Source organism: Petromyzon marinus, unplaced genomic scaffold, assembly GCF_048934315.1.
Source record: "Petromyzon marinus isolate PM22_M1 ecotype Great Lakes invasive population unplaced genomic scaffold, UKy_Petmar_22M1.pri1.0 PM_G_Scaffold_7, whole genome shotgun sequence".
Lineage (NCBI taxonomy): Eukaryota > Metazoa > Chordata > Hyperoartia > Petromyzontiformes > Petromyzontidae > Petromyzon > Petromyzon marinus.
The window spans coordinates 4,487,216-4,513,063 of NW_027423024.1; the positions used below are offsets into that span (position 1 = coordinate 4,487,216).

The 25,848-nt window shown below is 47.1% G+C and overlaps 2 protein-coding genes across 2 annotated transcripts in view; both read right to left on the reverse strand.

Annotated features, from left to right (window-relative positions):
* Positions 1-1,519: 1,519 nt before the first annotated feature.
* On the reverse strand, positions 1,520-18,213 carry LOC142920221 (gap junction gamma-1 protein-like). The gene is made up of 4 exons (XM_076062708.1): positions 18,105-18,213; positions 8,387-8,718; positions 6,958-7,422; positions 1,520-2,177 (listed from the first exon to the last, which is right to left on the reverse strand). The coding sequence occupies exons 2-4, from the start codon at positions 8,686-8,688 to the stop codon at positions 1,973-1,975; spliced, it is 972 nt and encodes a 323-aa protein (XP_075918823.1). The 5' UTR covers positions 8,689-8,718; positions 18,105-18,213; the 3' UTR covers positions 1,520-1,972.
* A 2,283-nt stretch (positions 18,214-20,496) lies between these two features.
* Positions 20,497-25,848, reverse strand: part of LOC142920183 (putative ATP-dependent DNA helicase HFM1) — a 35,079-nt gene continuing 29,727 nt past the window's right edge. The window contains exons 28-31 of the mRNA XM_076062650.1: positions 24,845-24,983; positions 23,899-24,049; positions 22,937-23,004; positions 20,497-20,843 (exon numbers count right to left, since the gene is read on the reverse strand). The gene's annotated coding sequence lies outside the window, so the exon portion shown is untranslated. The remainder of the gene's footprint in view (positions 20,844-22,936; positions 23,005-23,898; positions 24,050-24,844; positions 24,984-25,848) is intronic.

A 25,848-nucleotide genomic window follows, 5' to 3' on the forward strand; every position in this document is an offset into this window, starting at 1 on the left:
AGCACACCGGTGTGTTGGAGAGCCAAGCCACAACATTTACAGTCTGAGTACCGTGACGTTTCGCCAGTAATTACAATTAGCTTCATCAGGCGACATCCAGATTTGGTGAAATATGCCAATTTTATTTTTGAGTCCACACACCAAGGCTATTTATTCAGTCAACAGAGGAGCTGCGCAGTGAGCTGCTGCCAAAAGCATTCAGGTTCATCAGACCATTGCCTTGACACCAGTGTTGACTTGGTCGCTGTCAATAAGTATGATGGCAAGTCTTAATATGACTGCTGCTTGCACTGAAAAAAGTTTAACTTCTTAGTTTTCAAAACATAGGCGATGTGTGCGTCTTTTTTTGTCACCGTAAATCTAATATTGCATCTGTTCTCCCACAACAGAATTGTCTGGGCAAACGATTAGCAGCATGTGCCATTACCGGCAAATTGGACAGAGATTGATTCATCTGTCATCGCCTTTCCGAAAATGTCCATCGAGCAACGTGCAACGCAGCTATGGTCAGCACTCCACGCTATTTGTGGTTCCCCACCACTTATGTCATCCACCCGTGGTGCACTGTGTCTACCACGGGGTCAAACCGAGTGCTGGTCAGTCATCATTCGCCTCCTGCGGTCACGATGTTCACACGAATCCTCATCAGAGCACATCGTAAGGTCCAGCAGCTGCTGTAGTTAAAGTAGCTCTGACCATCGTGCTCATCTCTGACCTCTTGTGCAGTTCATTACGAATGTATCAACTAAGGTAATACCGATCGCATTTAGACTCGCATCTGCCGCTGTCACTTCTCGTAAGCTAGCCTATCGCTAATATCAGAGAGGATAAGACTGCTCCGTTTTGAACTTGATAATTTAGACAAATGTCTCTTACAATCACACTTAGCATTAACAGATAAAATGTCCACATCTGATTGGGACCTTGTAGATAACATGACTGTTTTTTTTTTCTGCCGCGACAATGTCAACCAAATGTAAAGTTAACCTGATTGCTAAAGACAATGCACTATCAAAATAATGAGTGCATTGTCTTTGAGCTGTACGCCTTTTGGCATCATCTGGTCGAGCACCAATTGGGTCGAGGCTCAAAAGAAAGCCGTCCCTTGGTGTGGACCAATCAGTTTCAAGGACAATGCATATATTATCATAGTAGGTTTTTTGTTTGCATTTTGACTGCAGGTATTGCGGTTAATGCAGACATGAATCCTCGTAAAAAGGTTTCAGTTTTGTTGCCAGAAAAAAGGGGAAAAACCCTATCATTACATTTTGGTACTGGCAAAGGAGGTCTAATGATGAATAATAGCTTTCAAACACTGCACAAAATTAATGCAGAACTCCAGGTTATCCACTGTTGGCATAGCCAACACCTTAAACGCCTTTTGTTTTGTCAATATAAATCGGAGCAGGCTGTTACGGTATAATAACGACGTGCCCGCTAAACTCGGGCCCTCTTGTCCACTGATGAGTGAGGAAGTTTAACAAAAAATGACAACAGAAACTCACGCAAATTAAGAAGCTAAAGTAACAAAAATATTTGGGTTTCTTTAATCAAAACACACCTCCATATTGATTACAAACCCTCACGCAAACATTCCCCCCAACTCGTGCGTTTATACGTTGGCCGAATGCGAAAGCCACGATGTCACACAAAACGCGTTCTAAGGAGATTTGAACTCTAAATGCTCTGGGTTACAAACCCAGCGCCGTATCACCCGAGCCACGAGGCTGGGTGCTGGCGTGCCCCCCGTGCCGTCGCGAGCGCGTTAGCGGGGTGCCCGCGCTCTGCCGCTCGAATCTTAAAAGCGCAAACGGTCGCCTCCGATTGAATCTTGACGGAAGAATGTCAAGAAAACCTCCAAAGTCGAGACGATCAAAACGGCGGCGGGGCATTGGGGGGCCGAGTAAATGGAACGTGGGATGGCAAAAAGCGATTTGAGCGATAACCTACGCCCGAGAGTAAAACTATCCCGCTAAATCAAGACGTGCAGGTCGTGGGGCGCGTCCACGCCGTGGGAGGCGCCGCCAGCGGCCTGCTCGGGGGGCTCCTGGTGGGCCCTCGGCGTCGCCCCCAGCTCCGTCTGAAGCTCCTTCACCTCGTCACGGAGCTGCCACAATTCCGATGGTGACGTCGCTCTGGGACCCGCCGTGGACTCCGGCTCGACAGCATCTGCCACCCTAGAAACGAGTCGAATTTCAATAAGAGTATTTTCATTAACAAAAAATATATATACACTCTCCATGATAGAGGGTTTTTTGGTTATATCGCATGTATAGTGCAGTGTATAGTGTAGTATAAAGTGCAGTGTATAGTGTAATGTATAGTAGTATAAAGTGCAGTGTATAGTGTAGTGTATAGTAGTGTATAATGTAGTGTATAGTGTAGTGTATAGCGTAGTGTATAGTGCAGTGTATAGTGTATAGTGTAGTGTATAGTGCAGTGTATAGTGTAGTGTATAGTGTAGTGTATAGTGCAGTGCATAATGTAGTGTATAGTGCAGTGTATAGTGTAGTGTATAGCGTAGTGTATAGTAGTGTATAGTGCAGTGTATAGTGTATAGTGTAGTGTATAGTGCAGTGTATAGTGTAGTGTATAGTGCAGTGCATAATGTAGTGTATAGTGCAGTGGATAGTAGTGTATAGTGTAGTGTATAGTGTACTGTAGTGTGTAGTGTAGTGTATAGTGTAGTGTATAGTGTAGTGTATAGTGTAGTGTCTGGTGCAGTGCATAGTGTAGTGTATAGTGCAGTGGATAGTAGTGTATAGTGTAGTTTATAGTGTACTGTAGTGTGTAGTGTAGTGTATAGTGTAGTGTATAGTGTAGTGTATAGCGCAGTGTATAGTGCAGTGTATAGTGTATAGTGTAGTGAATAGTGCAGTGTATAGTGTAGTGTATAGTGCAGTGTATAGTGTAGTGTATAGTGCAGTGCATAGTGCAGTGGATAGTGCAGTGTATAGTGCAGTGTATAGTGCAGTGTATTGTAGTGTATAGTGTAGTGTATAGTGCAGTGTATAGTGCAGTGTATAGTGTAGTGTATAGTGTAGTGTATAGTGCAGTGTATAGTGCACACAACATCTATATACATATTCTTAGCTCTTTCGGTAAAGTCACGTTGAAGGGAAACAATAAAATAATAATATATATATAAAACAATAAAACCGGATTCCCACCACCATCCATCACAGAAGAATTCTCTCATCAAGACTCTGTACCATAGAGCCCAATGCATATCCGACCAGGAACACATAGTCAGTGAACTCAAGCACGTACACCAAGTTCTTAAGGCTAATGGTTACTCCGACTATACAATCCGCAAAGCTATCACTGAAACCATGAAGGACCCTCTTGAGGAGCCTTTCAAAACCATCACTTTACCCTACATTGCGGCGATCACAAAAAAGATCTCTAAAATCTTGAATAAACACAAGATCCAGGTCCGTTTCAACACATTACATAAAATCCGTGATCTGGTTCCGTCTGTAAAAGAAGTGATTCCGGACATACAGTACCCTGGTGTCTACAAACTAAGTTGCCTCTGTGGTAGTAGTTACATTGGAGAAACCAAACGCCACGTCTCGGACCGCATCCGTGAACACAAAGCAGACCTTAAACACCGTAGGACCAACACCTCGGCCGTGGCAGATCATTGTTATAATTCAGTAGGCTCACATGACATTGACTTTTCCAAGACAGAGGTTCTTTGTAAGCCATCTGGCTACCATGAGAGATTCGTTCATGAGGCTATCCACATATACAAGCACAGAGACAATTCCAACCGAGAAGATGGATTCTGGCTTAGCAATCATTGGAAAGATTTGATTAACCATTTCAGGTCTTAATTGATTGTTCACGCTTACAGTGGCTTTCAGACAGCATACATTAATTTTTCGTCTCCCCCCTCCTCTTTTCAGAACATAGATGGACTCGTCCTTCTAAATAAACTGCCAAATCGCTGCGCGTGGCGCTGACGTTTTTCTTAAAATGAATAAAGACACTGTAAAAAAATAAAAAAATTTATGCAAACCGACACACCTGATGACGACCGTTTGTGTTATGGTCGAAACGTCGTGAGAATTTTTATTGTTTTATATATATTTTATTATTTTATTGTTTCCCTTCAACGTGACTTTACCGAAAGAGCTAAGAATATGAATTACTGCAGTCACAAAAGCTTTAAATCAAAATCTATATACATAGCTATCAACACATACACTACACTATACACTACACACACAACATCGATATACATTGCTATCAACACATATACTACACTATAAAATATACACAACATATATATAGCTATCAACACGTACACTACACTATACACTACAAACACAACATCTATATCCATAGCTATCAACACATACACTACATTGTACACTACACTATAAACTACACACAACATCTATATACATAGCTATCAACACATACACTACACTATACAGTATACACTACACACACAACAGCTATATACATAGCTATCAACACATACACTACACTACACACACATCTATATACATAGCTATCAACACATACACTACACTACACACAACATCTATATATATAGCTATCAACACATACACTACATTATACACTACACTATAAACTATACACAACATCTATATACATAGCTATCAACACATACACTACACTATACACTACACACAACATCTATACATAGCTATCAACACATACACTACACTATACACTACACTATAAACTACAAACATCTATATACATAGCTATCAACACATACACTACACTATAAACTACACACATCTATATACATCGCTATCAACACATACACTACACTATACATTACAAACACAACATCTATATCCATAGCTATCAACACATACACTACATTGTACACTACACTATAAACTACACACAACATCTATATACATAGCTATCAACACATACACTACACTATACAGTATACACTACACACACAACAGCTATATACATAGCTATCAACACATACACTACACTACACACACATCTATATACATAGCTATCAACACATACACTACACTACACACAACATCTATATATATAGCTATCAACACATACACTACATTATACACTACACTATAAACTATACACAACATCTATATACATAGCTATCAACACATACACTACACTATACACTACACACAACATCTATACATAGCTATCAACACATACACTACACTATACACTACACTATAAACTACAAACATCTATATACATAGCTATCAACACATACACTACACTATAAACTACACACATCTATATACATCGCTATCAACACATACACTACACTATACATTACAAACACAACATCTATATCCATAGCTATCAACACATACACTACATTGTACACTACACTATAAACTACACACAACATCTATATACATAGCTATCAACACATACACTACACTATACAGTATACACTACACACACAACAGCTATATACATAGCTATCAACACATACACTACACTACACACACATCTATATACATAGCTATCAACACATACACTACACTATACACTACACACAACATCTATATATATAGCTATCAACACATACACTACATTATACACTACACTATAAACTATACACAACATCTATATACATAGCTATCAACACATACACTACACTATACACTACACACAACATCTATACATAGCTATCAACACATACACTACACTATACACTACACTATAAACTACAAACATCTATATACATAGCTATCAACACATACACTACACTATAAACTACACACATCTATATACATCGCTATCAACACATACACTACACTATACATTACAAACACAACATCTATATACATAGCTATCAACACATACACTACACTATACACTACAAACACAACATCTATATACATAGCTATAAACACATACACTACATTGTACAGTATACACTACACACACAACATCTATATACATAGCTATCAACACATACACTATACACTACACACAGCATATATATAGCTATCAACACATACACTACATTATACACTACACTATAAACTATACACACCATCTATATACATAGCTATCAACACATACACTACATTATACACTACACTATAAACTATACACAACATCTATATACATAGCTATCAACACATACACTACATTATACACTACACTATACAATACACACAACATCTATATACATAGCTATCAAAACATACACTACATTATACACTATACACTACACACAACATCTATATACATAGCTATCAACACATACACTACATTATACACTACACTATAAACTATACACAACATCTATATACATAGATATCAACACATACACTACATTATACACTACACTATAAACTATACACAACATCTATATATAGCGGTTGGGAAGCTGACGGAACCGTTATTATTTCCCTTCCACGTGACTTTACCGAAAGAACCAAGAATAAGAGACAGCTTTGTTTAGAGCCTAGTCTCAAACAGTGTTAGATGAGAGGACAATGCCACTACGAAGACATTGACAGCTCGGGGTGAGACACACGAGGCTCTAAAGAAAGCTGTCTCTGGTGTGGAACAATCAGTTTCAAAGACAATGCATCATCATCATCTCGTAGACTACCAGAGCATGTTTTTTTTCTGTTTGCATGTTCATTACAAGTACCGTGTGCGTGGCCAATGCAGTGAGATGATTCCTTGCAAGAGGTTTACGTTTGGTGTTATCATGTTCACACAGCTGTTTTATTACTAGAAAGGGTAAAACCAATTCTTATATTTTGTTACTGGCAAGGGAGGTCCCATGATGTTTTTTTGCTGTTGTCATCATCGGCGAAACGTCACGGAAACTCGAATTTTCGGCGTAGTTGGGGGTCGCTCTCTGACACACAGCCGGCGAGTGTCGAGCCGGTAGCGACCCGGCACGTTTAGTTTACGTGACGCAATGCCAACCGCGCCGGCGAGGCCCCCCACCTGCTCCGTGGCCGGTGCCTCCCGCTCAGCGAGTCGTGGATGGTGCCCAGCCCCAGGTAGGCAATCTCGGACAGTTCGAGCAGGAGGCTGAGACCGGCGACTGCGTACATGACCAGAAGGAAGACGGTCTTCTCTGTGGGGCGCGACACAAAGCAGTCGACGCTATTCGGGCAGGGGTCACGGACGCACTTGAAGCGCGGGGCCACCTCCACGCCGTACATCAGGTACTGCCCCACCAGGAAGCCAACCTCGGCCAGCGTGCGGGCCAGCAGCTGGAGGGTGTAGGCCACCATCAGGCCGTCCGTCTTGATCCTCCACCGCTCGTTGTGCTGCTTCCCCTCGCCGTCTTCTTCACCCTCCACCTCCTCTTCCACCTCCTCCTCTTTCTCCGTGCATTCAACCACGCGGTCGGGGCCGCCGGTTCGCTTGGCTCGCTTGGTTTGTTCGTCTCGCTTGTACTCGATCCTACCACGACAGAGAGCGGCGGCGGCGGCGTCGAAGTTTCACCCCTCGCTACGAGCGAGCCAGCGTCGGGACTCGAGGTAAGTTAAAATATTTACCTTCCTTTAAAATTTGACGCTTTATTTACTACTAAGCGGGAAGCACCCGGCGTTGCCCGGGGGAAAACATATATTGAAACACTTCTCAAAACTTAAAAACATAACATATACAAGTGGAAAAAAAAACTTTGATCATTGCCTCATTCGTAAAAACTAAAATGAAACCCAACGCGCGGCGTAAAAAAACGTACGCTCGCGCGCCAAGATTCGATTCTTTAGATCGCGCAAAGGAATCGAAGGTTGTAGATTTCTTTAGAATCAGCCTATTCCCGTTTAATCGATACCACAAAGCTCACCAGATATCGATTCTCGCCACACTTCATCGTCATTTCCCCACCCCCCCCCCCCAAAAAAAATAAGTGTATTTTTATGTTTGCATGGTGTACAGTATGGAAAGTACCCACATGGCAAATTTCAAGTTTGTTGCATGTCGGGAAGTACGCTAAACATTTTGAACAGACACATACTCACAACTTTGCCTTTTATACATGTGCAATTATAATATCGCATGCAAATGTATTATATTTCTTATTGTTGAAGAGTTTAACAATGCTTCCCTTTTTGCTGTTGAATCGCAGAATATTTTACGACGCTGACCGTGTGCGTGTTTAAACACAGCGCACATTCGCCCTCCCGAACTGAACTAGCCGTTCGGACGTACCGACGGGGGGGCTCGGGAACGGAACTCCGTTCCTAAGTCAAGGGGAAACCTTGCCGGCACTTTCACCGTTCAAACTCGTGACCAAAACGACGGCGCAACCTAATTAAAAAACAAATTAAAACATTTCCAACTGCGGGCAGCCATTCAAATTTCCACCGTAGCCCCCCCCCCCCCCCACTGTGAAAACTCCCTCCGAGAACCTCGGTACCTGGTGATGCGATGCACTGCGAAGCCGAGGTACAGGATGGTGGGCGTGGCGACCGCGATGATCTGGAACACCCAGAAGCGGACGTGGGAGAGCGGGGCGAAGCTGTCGTAGCAGACGTTCTCGCAACCGGGCTGCGCCGTGTTGCACGAGAAGCGGCCCTGCTCGTCGTAGTAGATGGACTCGCCGGCGACCGTCGTGAGAACGACGCGAAAGATGACGAAGGTGGTGATCCACAGCTTGCTCAGGAAGGTGGAGTGCCGATGAACCTCCTCCAGCAGATGCGTGAGGTAGCCCCAGCTCATCGTGGCCGCCGGTCTAATTCAGCGACGCCGCTGCGGGGAAACGTTCACCCGTGTTTGTACAGGCACTACTCTACTTACAAACATTCAACTTCAGGACTTTTAGAGATAATAAAAAAAACCTATCCCGTTTGTCCAGTTGCCCGTTTGGAATGAGAGTCGTAAGTTCAACCTCCATGCACAATAAATGGCAGTGGTGGCATCTACATTGGCAGAATGTGAAGAACCAGTGGCATCTACATCTGCAGAACATGAAGAACCGGTGGCATCTACATCTGCAGAACGTGAAGAACCAGTGGCATCTACATCTGCAGAATGTCAAGAACCAGTGGCATCTACATCTGTAGAACGTGAAGAACCAGTGGCATCTACATCTACAGAACGTGAAGAACCAGTGGCATCTACATCTGCAGAACGTGAAGAACCAGTGGCATCTACATCGACAGAACATGAAGAACCAGTGGCATCTACATCTGCAGAACGTGAAGAACCAGTGGCATCTACATCGACAGAACGTGAAGAACCAATGGCATCTACATCTGCAGAACGTGAAGAACCAGTGGCATCTACATCTACAGAAAGTGAAGAACCAGTGGCATCTACATCGACAGAACGTGAAGAACCAGTGGCATCTACATCTACAGAACGTGAAGAATGAGTGGCATCTACGTCTACAGAACGTGAAGAACCAATGGCATCTACATCTCCAGAACGTGAAGAACCAGTGGCATCTACATCTACAGAAAGTGAAGAACCTGTGGCATCTACATCGACAGAACGTGAAGAACCAGTGGCATCTACATCTACAGAACGTGAAGAACCAGTGGCATCTACGTCTACAGAACGTGAAGAACCAATGGCATCTGCATCTGCAGAACGTGAAGAACCAGTGGCATCTACATCTACAGCGCTGGTAGCGGCCATCGGCAAGTCCAATCAAGTTTCAAGTTTCATTTATTAGGTGTATAGCCCTGTGAGTCATGCGGCTCTTGAGTTCGGGTGCAACCGCAACAAACAAAATATGAACAGAGAAACATCTTAAAGCGACGACGCGTAACGGAAACATCCTGTGATAAAACAGCAAATCTTCCAGAAAAGAAAAAAACTTATTACAACTCTGTGTGCAAAAATCTCACAAACCCCTTCTTGAATAAGAGCCTTGAGACTCGGCGAGGAATTCCCCCCCGGGTGAACTGAATCACATCGTTATTATCACTACTGCCCTCTGTTCGAACAGCGTTCATCTATTTTTGTTGTAAAATGTCAATCGGTCACTTGTTCGGAGGTCATGTCCATGAGGACGCATTTCCTAAGAAGGCCACGGCAGTTGCGTTGGTTCCTCGCGCGCTGCCGAGAGACGAGTTCTCGATGGCACTCGAGAAAAAACAAACGCGCATCCATCCCGTGCCCTCCTGGATAGCATCATCAATTGCGGTGTATAAGGGAGCAAAGATGCCGCCCGAGAAGACGATTCGTAATTTGTTTTTTTTGGGGTCAAGATCTCTTGTGGACGCGCGCGTGTGTGTGCGTTCGGGCCCTCCTCCACCCGACACAGCCAATCAATAAAATGTTGACTCCCTCGCCTGGTATACAGGAGGTCGTGGATTCGATCCCGAACCTGACGCCTGCTGTGTACTCCATCTCTTCTCTAGCTGTTTAGGCATCCGCTTGCACACAACAACAACCGCCATTCGCCACTAAGTGGCGGTGATGTCACCACGACGCTTGTACCAGGCTATGTGCACCCTGAGGCCACGTGAAGTGTCGAACGCCCGCTAGCAGGAGGTCACGGGGCAGACCCAGGTGCCACGGGTCGACTGACTGAGATGACTGGCTGATGCACCACCTGTGCCCCCTACTGTGCCAACCTGCTGTGCTTTAGCCACCCGGCGCTCCGCTCGTTGTTGTGAGCGTCGCTCCGCCGCCCTCCGTTGTTGTTGGAGGGCGACTGCCTCCAACTGCCCAGTAGCGTCCTTCACGAGCCTCCTCCACAGAGGCCGATCTTGACACCGCTGGTACCAGTCATCGGCAAGTCCACTCAGCTCCACGTCCTCCTGTACCACATCACTCCATCTCCTCTCTAGCCCGTGCCGCGCCCGTTTAGCCCCCTCGATCCGGCCGAACAAAAGCTGTTTCGGCATGCGGTGGCTGGGCATGCGGGCTACATGACCCAGCCAACGCAGCCTTGCCTGCCGGAGGAGCTCACCGATGGGACCTTGCCCAGATCTTTCAAGGATTTGTGAGCTCCTCACACAATCCAGCCTGGTTAAACCCAGGATGGATCGTAGGCAGGCCAGTCTAAATGTTTCTAACTGGTGAAGATGTTCCATTAGGGGGGTCCACGTTTCGCAAGCGTAGAGAAGTGAGGGAATGACTGTGGTCGAGAAGACCTGAAGCTTAGTGCGGAGCCACAGACCAGGTAGCTTCCACACAGCGTTACGCAACCGATGAAAAGATATTGCCGCTCGACTGATTCGGAGTGAGACCTCTGCTGTTAAACTGGAGCTGGTCAAAAGCACACTGCCCAGGCATGGGAAACTCTCCACTCGCTCCACAACTGCCCCATCACCGATTGGGAGTTGTGGGGGTGTAGTGTCCGATGGTACAAAATACCCAGGCAGGTGCTTAGTTTTGGTGGGGCTGATGGTAAGGCCCCACCTCTTAGTGGCACGCTCCAGTCTCAGCAGCAGCATCGACAACTCCTCCTCTGAATGAGCAGCTATTACAAAATCATCAGCATACATAACGTGGTTGAGCAATAGGGAGCCATCCCTTGACCGCACCCGGGCATCGATCAGCCTCCCATTATATCTGTACCATATGGAGATTCCCCCGGTACAGCTATTGAAGGCTTCACGAACTACGTGGTCAAAATAGATGTTAAATAATGTGGGAGCCAGAGGACATCCCTGTCGCACCCCAAGGTGTACAGGGAATGGCTCTGACTCCCGACCACATAGTTTTACCTGGGCCCGCTCACCATCATGAAGGGCCTTAATGATCGTGAGCAGAGGGTCAGGTACTCCAAAAGCACGAAGAACAACCCAGAGCCCTGGCCTATTGATGGTATCATATGCCTTGACCAGGTCAATAAAGCAGAGATGTAGGTCTTGTTGGAATTCCCTACACCTCTGCTGTAGCAGACGGACAGAAAATATGGCATCTGTGCAGGACCGCCCTTTCCTGAAACCGCATTGGGGCTCCGCAAGCCTCTCCTCAGCGTGCCTGGCAATCCTTGCCAGGACCTTTCCCGGCACACTGAGGAGTGAGATGCCCCTGTAGTTGTTACAGTCTGTGCGGTCCCCCTTCATAAAAAGGGGGACCACCAGGGCATCCTTCCAATCCTGCGGAACCCGTCCAGTGGTCCAGACTGTTGTTATGATGTCATATAGGGCAGTCTGTGCACAAACGCCACCCTCCCTCAGCATTTCGCTTGGGAGATAATCTCTGCCCGCTGCCTTTCCTGGTCTCAAACTCCGGATCACCTTCAGTACTTCCTCAACAGATGGCACCTCAGCCAGCCACTCACAGGGGGTGACTTCTTCCAATATTTGAGGCACCGCAGCCTCAGCAGGGTCATCCTCACTTTGTGCCACGATGTTTTCCTGGCTGAGGGATTTTCCCTCCCCCAGGACCTCACAGAAATGCTCAGCAAATCTGCAAACCTGTTCCTGGGGGTCGGAGATTGGATCACCGTTTTTTCCCCTAATGATTGTAATAGGTGTGGCGCTGCAGGTTACTTTTTGATGGAGTTAAATAGAGATTTGTGATCACGGGCCACTGAGGCAGCATCTATCTCCTCAGCAACCCGCGACCACCACCCATCCTTGCAGCGCCTCACGGCCCTCCGAACCTCCGAGCGAAGGCTGCGGTAAGCCTCCTCATTCTCTGACGTGGGATTCTGTAGCCGATGACAGTGGGCCTGTCGCTTTTTCTCAACCATCCTGAACACCTCCTCTGTCAGCCAGGGTCTCTGGGGAGGTCTGGACCGCATACCCAAAGCAGCCATTGCAGCTGCATGAGTCACAGTCCTAAACCTCGCCCATTTACCCTCGACATCAGGAGGAGTCGGGGACGATGCCAATCCCAGCCGCAAGCGATGATGAAATTCTCGCTTGCAACTTTCATCAGATAACTGAGACCAGGAAACTTTAGGTTGGAAAGGGGTCCTGGGTGTACACCCACCACCGGAGTGGAAGAATGGCAGGCGCATCTTACAGATGACAAGTCGCTGGTCAGAGGGCAGATCAGCTCCACGGTAGGTCCTGGTGTCAAGGACATGGGCTCGCATCCGCTGGTCCGTCACTATGTAGTCCAGCAGATGTTCTTGCGTGGACCCGGCATGCATCCATGATGTTGTGTGGATGTGCCGATGCCAGAACAGCGTGTTGGTAATTACAAGCCCATGGGCTGCACAAAATCTAGCAGCCTCCTACCGTTGTTATTGAGCTGATCTGGCCCATGCCCTCCAATCACTCCAGACCAGGTGCCAGCATCATGACCAACTCGGGCATTGAAGTCACCCAACATGATGACTCTTTTCCGAGGGGCCAATTTAGCCAGCACCTGTGACAGGAGGTCATAGAAGGCATCTGACTCATCGGCTTTGCCTGCATCCCTCCATGGATGTTCATCTTCGGTGGGGGCATAAGTAACCACGACCACCATTCCTCGCCTCCGGTTGATGGGAAGGCGAGCCCAAAGTAGCCTGGGGCTTACAGCTTCCCACACCTCACCGCCACGCTCCCACGCCCCCTTCATTCTTTTGTTCAAAAGAAGAGCCACACCCTGTTGTTTGGCAGTCTGCTGCCCCGAGTAGAGGACTGTCCACCCCTCATCGTGGCAGGAGCCAGAACCGGTCCACCGGACACACACACAGACACACACACAGACACACACACAGACACACACACACACACAGACACACACACACACACAGACACACACAGAGACAGACACACACACAGACACACACAGACACACACACTGACACAAACACACACACAGACACACACAGACACAAACACACAGACACACACACACACACAGACAATAACAACCGACATTCACCACTAAGTGGCGGTGACGTCACCACGACGCTTGTGCCAGGCTATGTGCACCGTGAGGCCACGTGAAGTGTCGAACGCCCGCTGGCAGGAGGTCACTGGGCAGACCCAGGTGCCACGGGTCGACTGACTGAGATGACTGGCTGATGCACCACCTGTGCCCCCTACTGTGCCAACCTGCTGTGCTTTAGCCACCCGGCGTTCCGCTCGTTGTTGTGAGCGTCGCTCCTCCGCCCTCCGTTGTTGTTGGAGGGCGACTGCCTCCAACTGCCCAGTAGCATCCTTCACGAGCCTCCTCCACAGAGGCCGATCTTGACACCGCTGGTACCAGTCATCGGCAAATCCACTCAGCTCCACGTCCTCCTGTACCACATCACTCCATCTCTTCTCTAGCCCGTGCCGCGCCCACTTAGCCCCCTCAATCCAGCCAAACAAAAGCTGTTTCGGCATGCGGTGGCTGGGCATGCGGGCTACATGACCCAGCCATCGCAGCCTTGCCTGCCGGAGGAGCTCACCGATGGGACCCTGCCCAGATCTTTCAAGGATTTGTGAGCTCCTCACACAATCCAGTCTGGTTAAACCCAGGATGGATCGTAGGCAGGCCAGCCTAAATGTTTCTAACCGGCGAAGATGTTCCACCAGGGGGGTCCACGTTTCGCAAGCGTAGAGAAGGGAGGGAATGACCGTGGCCGAGAAGACATGAAGCTTAGTGCGGAGCGACAGACCAGGTAGCTTCCACACAGCGTTACGCAACCGATGAAAAGATATTGCCGCTCGACTGATTCGGAGTGAGACCTCTGCTGTTAAACTGGAGCCAGTCATAAGCACACTGCCCAGGTATGGGAAACTCTCCACTCTCTCCACAACTGCCCCATCACCGATTGGGAGTTGTGGGGGTGGAGTGTCCGATGGTACAAAATACCCAGGCAGGTGCTTAGTTTTGGTGGGGCTGATGGTAAGGCCCCACCTCTTAGTGGCACGCTCCAGTCTCAGCAGCAGCATCTCCAACTCCTCCTCTGACTGAGCAGCTATTACCAAATCATCAGCATACATAACGTGGTTGAGCAATAGGGAGACATCCCTTGACCGCACCCGGGCATCGATTAGCCTCCCATTATATCTGTACCATATGGAGATTCCCCCGGTACAGCTATTGAAGGCTTCACGAACTACGTGGTCAAAATAGATGTTAAATAATGTGGGAGCCAGAGGACATCCCTGTCGCACCCCAAGGTGTACAGGGAATGGCTCTGACTCCTGGCCACGCAGTTTTACTCTGGCCCGCTCACCATCATGAAGGTCCTTAATGATCGTGAGCAGAGGGTCAGGTACTCCAAAAGCACGAAGAACGACCCATAGCCCAGGCCTACTGATGGTATCATAGGCCTTGACCAGGTCAATAAAGCAGAGATGTAGGTCTTGTTGGAATTCCCTACACCTCTGCTGTAGCAGACGGACAGAAAATATGGCATCTGTGCAGGACCGCCCTTTCCTGAAACCGCATTGGGGCTCCGCAAGCCTCTCCTCAGCGTGCCTGGCAAGGCGATGCTGAATAATCCTTGCCAGGACCTTTCTCGGCACACTGAGGAGTGAGATGCCCCTGTAGTTGTTACAGTCTGTGCGGTCCCCCTTCTTAAAAAGGGGGACCACCAGGGCATCCTTCCAATCCTGCGGAACCCGTCCAGTGGTCCAGACTGTTGTTATGATGTCATATAGGGCAGTCTGTGCACAAACGCCACCCTCCCTCAGCATTTCGCTTGGGAGATCATCTCTGCCCGCTGCCTTTCCTGGTCTCAGACTCCTGATCGCCTTCAATACTTCCTCAGCAGATGGCACCTCAGCCAGCCACTCACAGGGGGTGACTTCTTCCAATATTTGAGGCACCGCAGCCTCAGCAGGGTCATCCTCATTTTGTGCCACGATGTTTTCCTGGCTGAGGGATTTTCCCTCCCCCAGGACCTCACAGAAATGCTCAGCAAATCTGCGAACCTGTTCCTGGGGGTCGGAGATTGGATCACCGTTTTTTCTCCTAATGATTGTAATAGGTGTGGCGCTGCAGGTTACTTTTTGATGGAGTTAAATAGAGATTTGTGATCATGGGCCACTGAGGCAGCATCTATCTCCTCAGCAACCCGCGACCACCACCCATCCTTGCAGCGCCTCACGGCCCTCCGAACCTCCGAGCGAAGGCTGCGGCAAGCCTCCTCATTCTCTGATGTGGGATTCTGTAGCCGATGACAGTGGGCCTGTCGCTTTTTATCAACCATCCTGAACACCTCCTCTGTCAGCCAGGGTCTCTGGGGAGGTCTGGACCGCATACCCAAAGCAGCCATTGCAGCTGCATGAGTCACAGTCCTAAACCTCGCCCATTTACCCTCGACATCAGGAGTCGGGGACGATGCCAATCCCAGCCGCAAGCGATGATGAAATTCTCGCTTGCAACTTTCATCAGATAACTGAGACCAGGAAACTTTAGGTTGGAATGGGGTCCTGGGTGTACACCCACCACCGGACCTCCTGAATGCCGCATAGATCCAGCCGGTACCGGTCCAGCTCCCGACAGAGGAGTGGCAGCCTCTCCTCTGCAGTGAGCGTTCGAACATTCCACGTGGCCACCCATAGTGGCTTTTCGTTGTTTCTGGAGTAGCCCCGAGGGTAGGTATTCAATCTCCTGGCTCCGCCAAATGGGGTTTGGCCAGGAGACGTCATAGACGCCTGGCCCCCCGGGGCCTCCGGCACAAGCTTATTAGTTACATATTTCAGTTTAATTCGTGGTTTCGTGGTAATTAATTGAAGATGGAGGGGTTACCAGCCCCTCGCACCCATCCAGAGCCCCCGTTTAGCCCCTGTGGTGGACACATATGCCATGAGGGGAGGAGCCAATCAAAATTGGATCTCCCCCCACAGCACTGTCCACGACAGAGTTGCCCGTCCGGCCCCGCGAGGAGGTAGGGGGTTGTTTTGACAGACACACACACACAGACACACACACACACAGACACACACACAGACACACAGACACACACACAGACACACACACAGACACACACACAGACACACACACAGACACACATACACACAGACACACACACAGACACACATACACACACAGACACACACACACACACAGACACACACACAGACACACAGACACACACACACAGACACACACACACACAGACACACACACACATACACACAGACACACACACAGACACACACACACAGACACACACAGAGACACACACACACAGACACACACACACACAGACACACACACACATACACACAGACACACACACAGACACACACACACAGACACACACAGAGACAGACACACACACACACAGACACACACACAGACACACACAGACACACACACAGACACACACACACAGACACAGACAGACACAGACACTGACACAAACACACACACAGACACAAACACACAGACACACACACACACAGACACACACAGACACACACACAGACACACACACACTGACACAAACACACACACAGACACACACACAGACACAAACACACAGACACACACACAGACACACACACTGACACAAACACACACAGACACACACACACACAGACACACACAGACAGACACACACAGACACACAGACACACACACACAGACACACACACAGACACACACACTGACACAAACACACACAGACACACACACACAGACACACACAGACAGACACACACAGACACACACACAGACACACAGACACACAAACTGACACAAACACAGACACACACACAGACACACACACACAGACACAGATACACACACAGACACACACACAGACAGACACACACAGACACACACACAGACACACACAGACACACAGACACACAGACACAAACACAGACACACACACAGACACACACACACAGACACACACACACAGATACACACACAGACACACACACACAGACACACACACAGACACATACAGACACACAGACACACACACTGACACAAACACAGACACACACACAGACACACACACAGACACACACACAGATACACACACAGACACACACACACAGACACACACAGACAGACACACACAGACACACACACAGACACACAGACACACACACTGACACAAACACAGACACACACACAGACACACACACAGACACACACACACAGACAGACACAGACACACACACAAACACAGACACACACACACAGACACACACTGACACAGATCTCGGGGCCGTGGCCACAGCAGCAAGGGGAGACAAAGACGGCAGCGGCTGCGTGGGAGACAGCGCAGAGAGAGAGGGAAGGAGGAGGAGGGTGGTGGAGTGGTGGAGTCAGACCTCTGTTGGAGCGCCCGGGAGCCCAGGAGACGTCCCGAGCAGCTGGGAGATGACGCAGAGAGATGAGAGACAGGGACAGCACCTAGCTAGGACGCCACCTTCCAGCCCCTCCCCCTCACTTCCAGCCCTTCCCCCTCACTTCACCCCCTCCACATCCGCCCCTCCCCCACATCCGGCCCCCCTCCACATCCGCCCCTCCCCCACATCCGGCCCCCCTCCACATCCGGCCCCTCTTTCGTCCTCTCTTTGGACCCTCCCCCCGGGCCCTCCCCTCACTTATGCCCCTCCCCCCTCGCTTCCGCCCTTCCCACCCTCCCCCCCTCGCTTCCGGCCCTCCTCTCCCCCGTCACCTCCCTCACCTCCGCCCCCCCCTCGCCCCTCACTTCAGACCCCGCCCCCCCTCACTTCCGGCTCCTCCCTTCTCATTCCCCTCCCTTCCCCCCCTGTTGTGGGCGAGGGGTTCGCACCATGAGCTGGAGAACCAAACAACCCGCAGACTGCCTGCTGCTGGATCTCCTCTCTGTTTCAAAGAACACATTTGAACAAATTTTGACCTCGGGTCTTTGCTCATCTACCGGCTTCACATTCCCTATTGCCCGTACAAAAACCCGGAGGAAGGGCCTTTGCTATTGATGCCCCCAGGGTCTGGAATGCTATTGCCAATAAACTGCAACTTGAATCGCTACCTATGAGATATTCACTCAAAACTGCTCTAGAGGAGTTGTACACCCCTAGCTTGCCACTGCTATTCAGTGGCCTAAAATAAAATAAAATGTTTCGCTCCGGATGACCGCTGCAAAGTATTATCTGTTTTGTGATTTAGCGTGCTGATCTTAAAGGTGCATTGAAAAATTTGATACTCCGACCGATGCTCCTGTTGTTTGTGGAGTAACTCATGCAGCCAGCTGTGGCTCTAGGGTTTGGTGTTACATGGTTGTTTATGTAGTTTATTGTTAAAAATTCGGTCACAGTTCCTATGATCACTGTTACATTGCATTTATGGCTTTATTTTGGTGATTTCTAAAAGTTTTTTGGTTTGACCATGTTTTTGTTTATTGTAGTACGGAGTTAGACTGATGGCCTTAATCTTAGTTTTCTTGTTGTTGTTTGACTTGCATCCCAATGGGATTTTTGCACACAGCGTTGGTGTACGGTGCTATTTCAGGAATATTTTGATGTTTTTTTCCTGGATTTTCTGTTTGCACATGCACAAAGTCACTTTAAGATGTTTTCTTGTTCATGTTTTTTTGTTTGTTTGCGTTGCACCCGATTCAAGAGCCGAATGGCTCACAGGGCTATACCAAATAAATGAAACTATGAAACTATGAGAAGGGATGGACTGATGCGGCACAGGAGTATTTGGAGCTGAGTGGACTTGCCGACCAGCGGTGCCAAGCTTGGGCTCTGTGGAGGAGTTTCCTGAAGAACGCTACTGGGCAGTAGAGGCAGTCGCCCTCCCAACAACAGCAGTGGTTGGAGAAGCGACGCTCACAACAACGAGCGTTGCACTGGGCGGATAAAATACAGCGAGTTGGCACAATGGGGAGCACAGGTGGTGAAACAGCCAGTCATCTCGGTTAGTCTGTCCCGTGACCGGCTCGCAGAGAGCCTTCGATACTTCACGTGGCCTCAAAGTGTGCACTTTAAGTGCACCTAACCTGGCACAAGCGCTGTGGTCACGTCACCGCCACTTTATGGCAGTTCTGCATGGGTGCTAAAGAATCAACTAATGTCACCTGCTGGGTCTGTCCCGTGACCTCCTGCACCTAGTCTGGCACAGTGGTGCATCTGCCAGTCATCTCGGTGAGTCAACTAATGTCACCTGCTGGGTCTATCCCGTGACCTCCTGCACCTAGCCTGGCACAGTGGTGCATCTGCCAGTCATCTCGGTCAGTCAACTAATGCCACCTGCTGGGCCTGTCCCGTGACCTCCTGCACCTAGCCTGGCACAGTGGTGCATCTGCCAGTCATCTCGGTGAGTCAACTAATGTGACTTGCTGGCCCTGTCCCGTGACCTCCTGCACCTAGCCTGGCACAGTGGTGCATCTGCCAGTCATCTCGGTGAGTCAACTAATGTCACCTGCTGGGTCTGTCCCGTGACCTCCTGCACCTAGCCTGGCACAGGTTCCAACGCGTTCTACCCTCCCGTCAATCCCCGCAGCTGCTACCGCTGCTGCTGCTGTACAACAGCGACCTCTCTCAGATCTGCGTCACAGTCTCCCACCATGTGGCCTCGTCTCCTCTTCCCCTAGGTCGCTGGAGAAACTCTCCATCCCATACAGGAGCTGTGTCTACAGTCCCCCCTCCCCGCCGCCTCCGCTATCACAGAAGGATTTTCTTTGTCCTTCCGCTGGCTAAAAACCTTTCAGAGGCGTCGTTCGGCGCTCAAAAGTATTTTGAAACTTTGACTTTATTTTCACAACTGTGGAACATTACATCTCTTGACCATTTACTGAAACTGGTAATACGATCAGAGGATTAGATATGCAACACCAACCGTGAAATGTTTTTATTAGATAAACTACTTTATAAAAAAAAAACATTAACTTATACAAGTTGTGTTGCAGGTAAGGAAATTGCTGTTATGATGAAGACCATCCGTAAAGAATATAAGTGACGCAATTTTGCTAGAACACCTCGGTCAGACGTTTCAAAATCAATTTACCAACTCAGAAAATCCCTCTAAATATTTTCAGAAAGTTCTTCATAGCATCCTCAGCGTCCTCCGTTTGTTGTACGCTAAAATGTCGAACAACAACGACCAGCATTACAATTAGTGCGTCAATTTTAAAAAAACCCTCACGGTAGGCCATATTATTCACCATATAGACTATAGTCACTATACTTATTAACCCAGGAAAACATCGGTCAAAAAATACATCACTCCAATAGGGGGCGCCAATTGCTATGAATACAGTAGAAAGGTTTTTGTTTGGGTTAGATCGCATAAATGTGTCGTTAACCCACCACCACCCAACACAGCCAATTAGTAAGGTTTGTCACGTAAACAAGACGTGCCAATTAGTTCATACTTAAGCCCACCGGTGTGTTGCAGAGTAAATGCACAGATCTGGCCGTCCGCCTGATGATGCTGGTTGTAATCACTGGCGAAACGTCGTGCTCAGATTAAAAATGTTGTGGATTTGCTCTCCGTTACATCAACGTGCTGTACTAGTAAGGTTTTTTTGGAGGGGGGGTTATATCGCGCAAATATAAATGTGTGGTTAAACCCGCCACCACCCGACATAGCTGTGGCTCTAGGGTTTGGTGTTACATGTTATTTATGTAGTTTATTGTTAAAAATTCGGTCACAGTTCCTATGATCACTGTTACATTGCATTTATGGCTTTATTTTGGTGATTTCTAAAAGTTTTTGGGTTTGGTAATGTTTTTGTTTATTGTAGTACGGAGTTAGACTGATGCCCTAATCTAAGTTTTCTTGTTTTTGTTTGACTTGCATCCCACTGGGATTTTTGCACACAGCGTTGGTGTGCAGTGCTATTTCAGGAATATTTTGATGTTTTTTCCTGGATTTTCTGTTTGCACATGCACAAAATCACTTCAAGATGTATTCTTGTTCATGTTTTTTGTTTGTTGCGGTTGCACCCGATTCAAGAGCCGAATGGCTCACAGGGCTATACCAAATAATGAAATTATGAAACTATGAAAACTATGACATCTGAACAGAACATGCCAACTCGTTACCTGCACAGCACACCGGGTGTGTTGTGGAGTAAACCCACAACATTTACAAACTGAGTACAACGTTTCGCCAGTAATTACAACCAGCATCATCAGGCGATAGCCAGATTTGTGGAGACAGGAGGACAGAACAAATCTGGCTGTCGCCTGATGATGCTGGTCGCGAACACTGGCGAAACGTCGTACTCAGATTGTTAATGTTGTGGATTTGCTCTGCAACACACCGGCGTGCTGTACTAGTAACGAATTGGCACGTTCTGTTTACGTGACAAACCTTACTAGTTGGCTGTGTCGGGTGGTGGCGGGTTTAACGACACATTTACATTTTTGCGATCTAACCCAAGAAACTCATACCATTGATAAATGCACAACATTTACAAATTGCGTACTGTGACGCTTCGCTGGTAATTACACCCAGCTTCATGACTGGACTTGTGAGGGTTGCTCATGTTTAATATGGGAGGGTGGGTTGTTCTGATTCATTTTCTCTCACGTGCAATTCCCTCAATATTTTTTTTATAGGGCACCAACGCGGACGGATTCTTTAAACATGCTTCACGACGACAGACAGAAGGACAATAACCCGATCTAGAATACAATAAATCCTAACATTTGGAATGTATAAACTATGCCTTGATTCCCTTCCTCACTATTGACACATTGCACAAGGTCACGAACCGACTGTGGCGGATGGCAATTTCTTGACAACCGAGTACAATCACTGTCTGAAGATTCAATGAACTCCCTGTTACACACTCGTAACAACAGCACCGTCACTAAGCGTTTCACTTCTTACCCCCACGGGAAATTCAACCTTTCAATATACGGCGTACAATAGTGCAGGACTGTCATTTGCAAATTTGACTCCGGCACGCAATGGCCAACTCATCTTAAAACAATGCCACGGGCTCTTCTAGCATCCTCTTCGAAGCAGACGGCGTGTCGTACTTAGCAGTTCATTGCCTGGCAGTAATATCCAGGACAGTCTGCTAGATTCTAACCCCGGGACCTTTACAACAAGCGGGGGAAAAAACCCACTACCGCTGGGGCAGGCACTGTATAAGAACGTTAAATACGATAATACTGCACCGGTGTTTGGGCCCGTTGTTTAAAGCACTGGTTTGTCTCACCTAGTGGAACTTGGAGAAAAAAACATGCGACTTTTGGAATCACCGTAGGATTTCACACCGCATGCCACCTGAGATGTCAAAAAAGAGTAAGCACTTAAACATCGCCCTCCAATCACAATCGTGTCAAAACACAAGATGTCATCGTGGCGACAGCCGTTGATACCACGAGACTTCTACAAGCGAGGGAAGAAGAAAGAAGCAAAGAGGGAGTTGTTGTGGTTAGCGCATGCAGAGCGTGGATGAGATGAAACAGTCCGGTAAACCGAGCGCTCAACATGTGTGTAGAGCATCTACATCCTTAGACCTCCTTTGCCAGTACCAAAATATAATAATAGGGTTTTTCCTCTTTTTTCTGGCAACAAAACTGAAACCTTTTTACGAGGATTCATGTCTGCATTAACCACAATACCTGCAGTCAAAATGCAAACAAAACACATACTATGATAATATATGCATTGTCCTTGAAACTGATTGGTCCACACCAAGGGACGGCTTTCTTTTGAGCCTTTTGATGTCATCTGGTCGAGCACCAATTGGGTCGAGGCTCAAAAGAAAGCCGTCCCCTGGTGTGGACAATCAGTTTCAAGGACAATGCATCATATTATCATAGTATGTGTTTTGTTTGCATTTTGACTGCAAGTATTGTGATTAATGCAGTAGACATGAATCCTTGTAAAAAGGTTTCAGTTTTGTTGCCAGAAAAAAGGGGGAAAACCCTATTATTATTATTATATGTGTAGAGTTCAATGGGTGAGGTTCAAGCGAAGAGTAGTCACAGCAGATACAGAACAGTGATAACGAGGTAACTGTTGTTAAATTCTATGAATAATCATAATTGCATTGCTTTCTTTGGAACTAAACCTTAAACCGCGCGTGCGATCGTGGTTTATCATATTCTTACCAAACGTGCATATTAAATGTAGTATTTACATTTTCACGTTAAGTCTGTGATGCAATTTTACCTGCTCAGGATGTGCTGGCAAGGGTTGGTTGGCTTGTGTGACACACGGGGGAACAGCTGGATCACGCTGCTCCTGGTGACTCCACTGCCCATCCAGTCCTGAGCATCTGTCATAAGGTCTCTTCCTATGGTTGCCATGCCTCTTGTCGACTCTGCACAACCAGAATGTGGCCTATTTAGCAGTATTGGCAATCTACCTTTGTACTATTAACTATCACCAATTAATTTGTTTATATAACACGAATGATGTTATATAAATATCCAAATGGCCCTTGGCAGATAAAAAGGTTCCCCACCCCTGCCGTAGACCATGAAACCAGCTGGCCAGTAATGCCATTGAAATGTACTCCATAGGCATCGCTGTGATCGTCAAGGAGGCTAAAATTCAACATTTCATTTGCGATTCCACCAGGCCGGCCACACCCAATGGGCACTCCCATCTTGCCTGAATGCCACACTGTAATCAGGATGAAGTCAGGCTAATTATGTGAACTGTTTAAATAGGTATTCTAGTCCATACCTGTCATCTGGTATCGACTTGATACTAGTAAACCAGTATCAACCAGAATATTCTGATTGGCTGTTGCTTATTTCGACCCATAACTTCCATTACTCTCTTAAAGATCAAGCTATTTAATTTTCCAGGAAAACCTCACTGACTACTAAGACTGTGCTTCCAGAAGATCTTGGTTTGGGATGTTTGGCCATTTCCATTCATGAGAAAGTTAGCATGTTGTAGAAAACTGGAAAACTCGGAGACAACCCAGATCATAGTCCAAGCTATCAACATCTGGCATGTCCCGATGACCACCCATTGAATGCTTAATCAGACTTAAACCTGATTAGCTTTGGACTGGTAAGACCTGGTGGTGCATTTTGGATGATTTCGCTGAATAACGTTTGCATGTTGAATGTGTGTTGTGTGAAAGGTGATCTGGGAGACAGACCCACTGTCGTCTTGATTTCGAAATGCTGGAGCTGGAACATCAGTGACGCTCACGGGAGATCGGAGTTTGGCCACTCCACTTGGTAACTCTGTTGACCCCGACGTGCGATGATCCACACTCTTGTCACCAGCAAACACAGCTGCACACACCACGTTTCATAGAGAGCGGTATTACAAAGCTTCTTGATGTATATTGTTGCATGTTAAATGTTTGTCCCTATCCAGAGTGCATAAATATACAGTAGCAGCCCAAAAGTAAGGGCACAAAGAGTTATTATACTTATTTTTTACAAACCACATCGGGTTATTTGATTTATTTTAACAAACGTTCAAACTGACTCCCATTGACATTAATGGATGCTTGAATTCTCTTTTGAAATTAATTAAGGACTCTTTTGACTGCAGGTGTAATCTATGAACATTCATCAATTATTTTGTCTCAATTCAATTCGGGTTCTTTGTCGAGGTGACCCCAGGGGCAGAAGAAAATAGGTATTAATAATAATAGATAAAATATTACCTTAAAGAATAAACACATTTTTTTAATGCCAGTGTTACATTAAATGAAATTACTCTAACTTTTGGGATACCCTGTATGTCGAAAACAGCTTTATATGCTTGGCCTTGTACTTTTGACATTTTTTAATCTGGAAAAGAAATCAAGGAATTACATTTTAATTGATTTTATCATCTATTATAATACATTCCCAAGAGAATTATGTTGAGCTCTTTTTAGAGTCTATGGCCGCATTTTAAAGCTATCCGACGTTGTGGCTCAGCACGAGATCGAATGCTTGCAAATTGGAAGATTACAAATTTAAATCCTCATTTGGGATTGACTCTGCCCATCAACCCTGCGTGGTCTGTAAGTACCAGTGTGTGTGAGAACAATTAATCTGTGGTTGTCCTATGCATAGGGTCTGCCCCTGCCGTCGGAAAGGTGAAATCCCACCGCTGGATCAGGGCTATAAACAGCAGTGTGCAACAATGCTCATTTGAGCAAGA

Bases quoted from the DNA above. Each gene is read 5' to 3' on its own strand.
- LOC142920221 (XM_076062708.1), bottom strand. From the start codon at position 8,688: ATGAGCTGGGGCTACCTCACGCATCTGCTGGAGGAGGTTCATCGGCAC. The intron at 7,423-8,386 runs GTACCGAGGTTC...CTGTCGTGGTAG, and splicing joins GCAGTGCATCGCATCACCAG to GATCGAGTACAAGCGAGACG. The intron at 2,178-6,957 runs GTGGGGGGCCTC...ACTCGTTTCTAG, and splicing joins AGGCACCGGCCACGGAGCAG to GGTGGCAGATGCTGTCGAGC.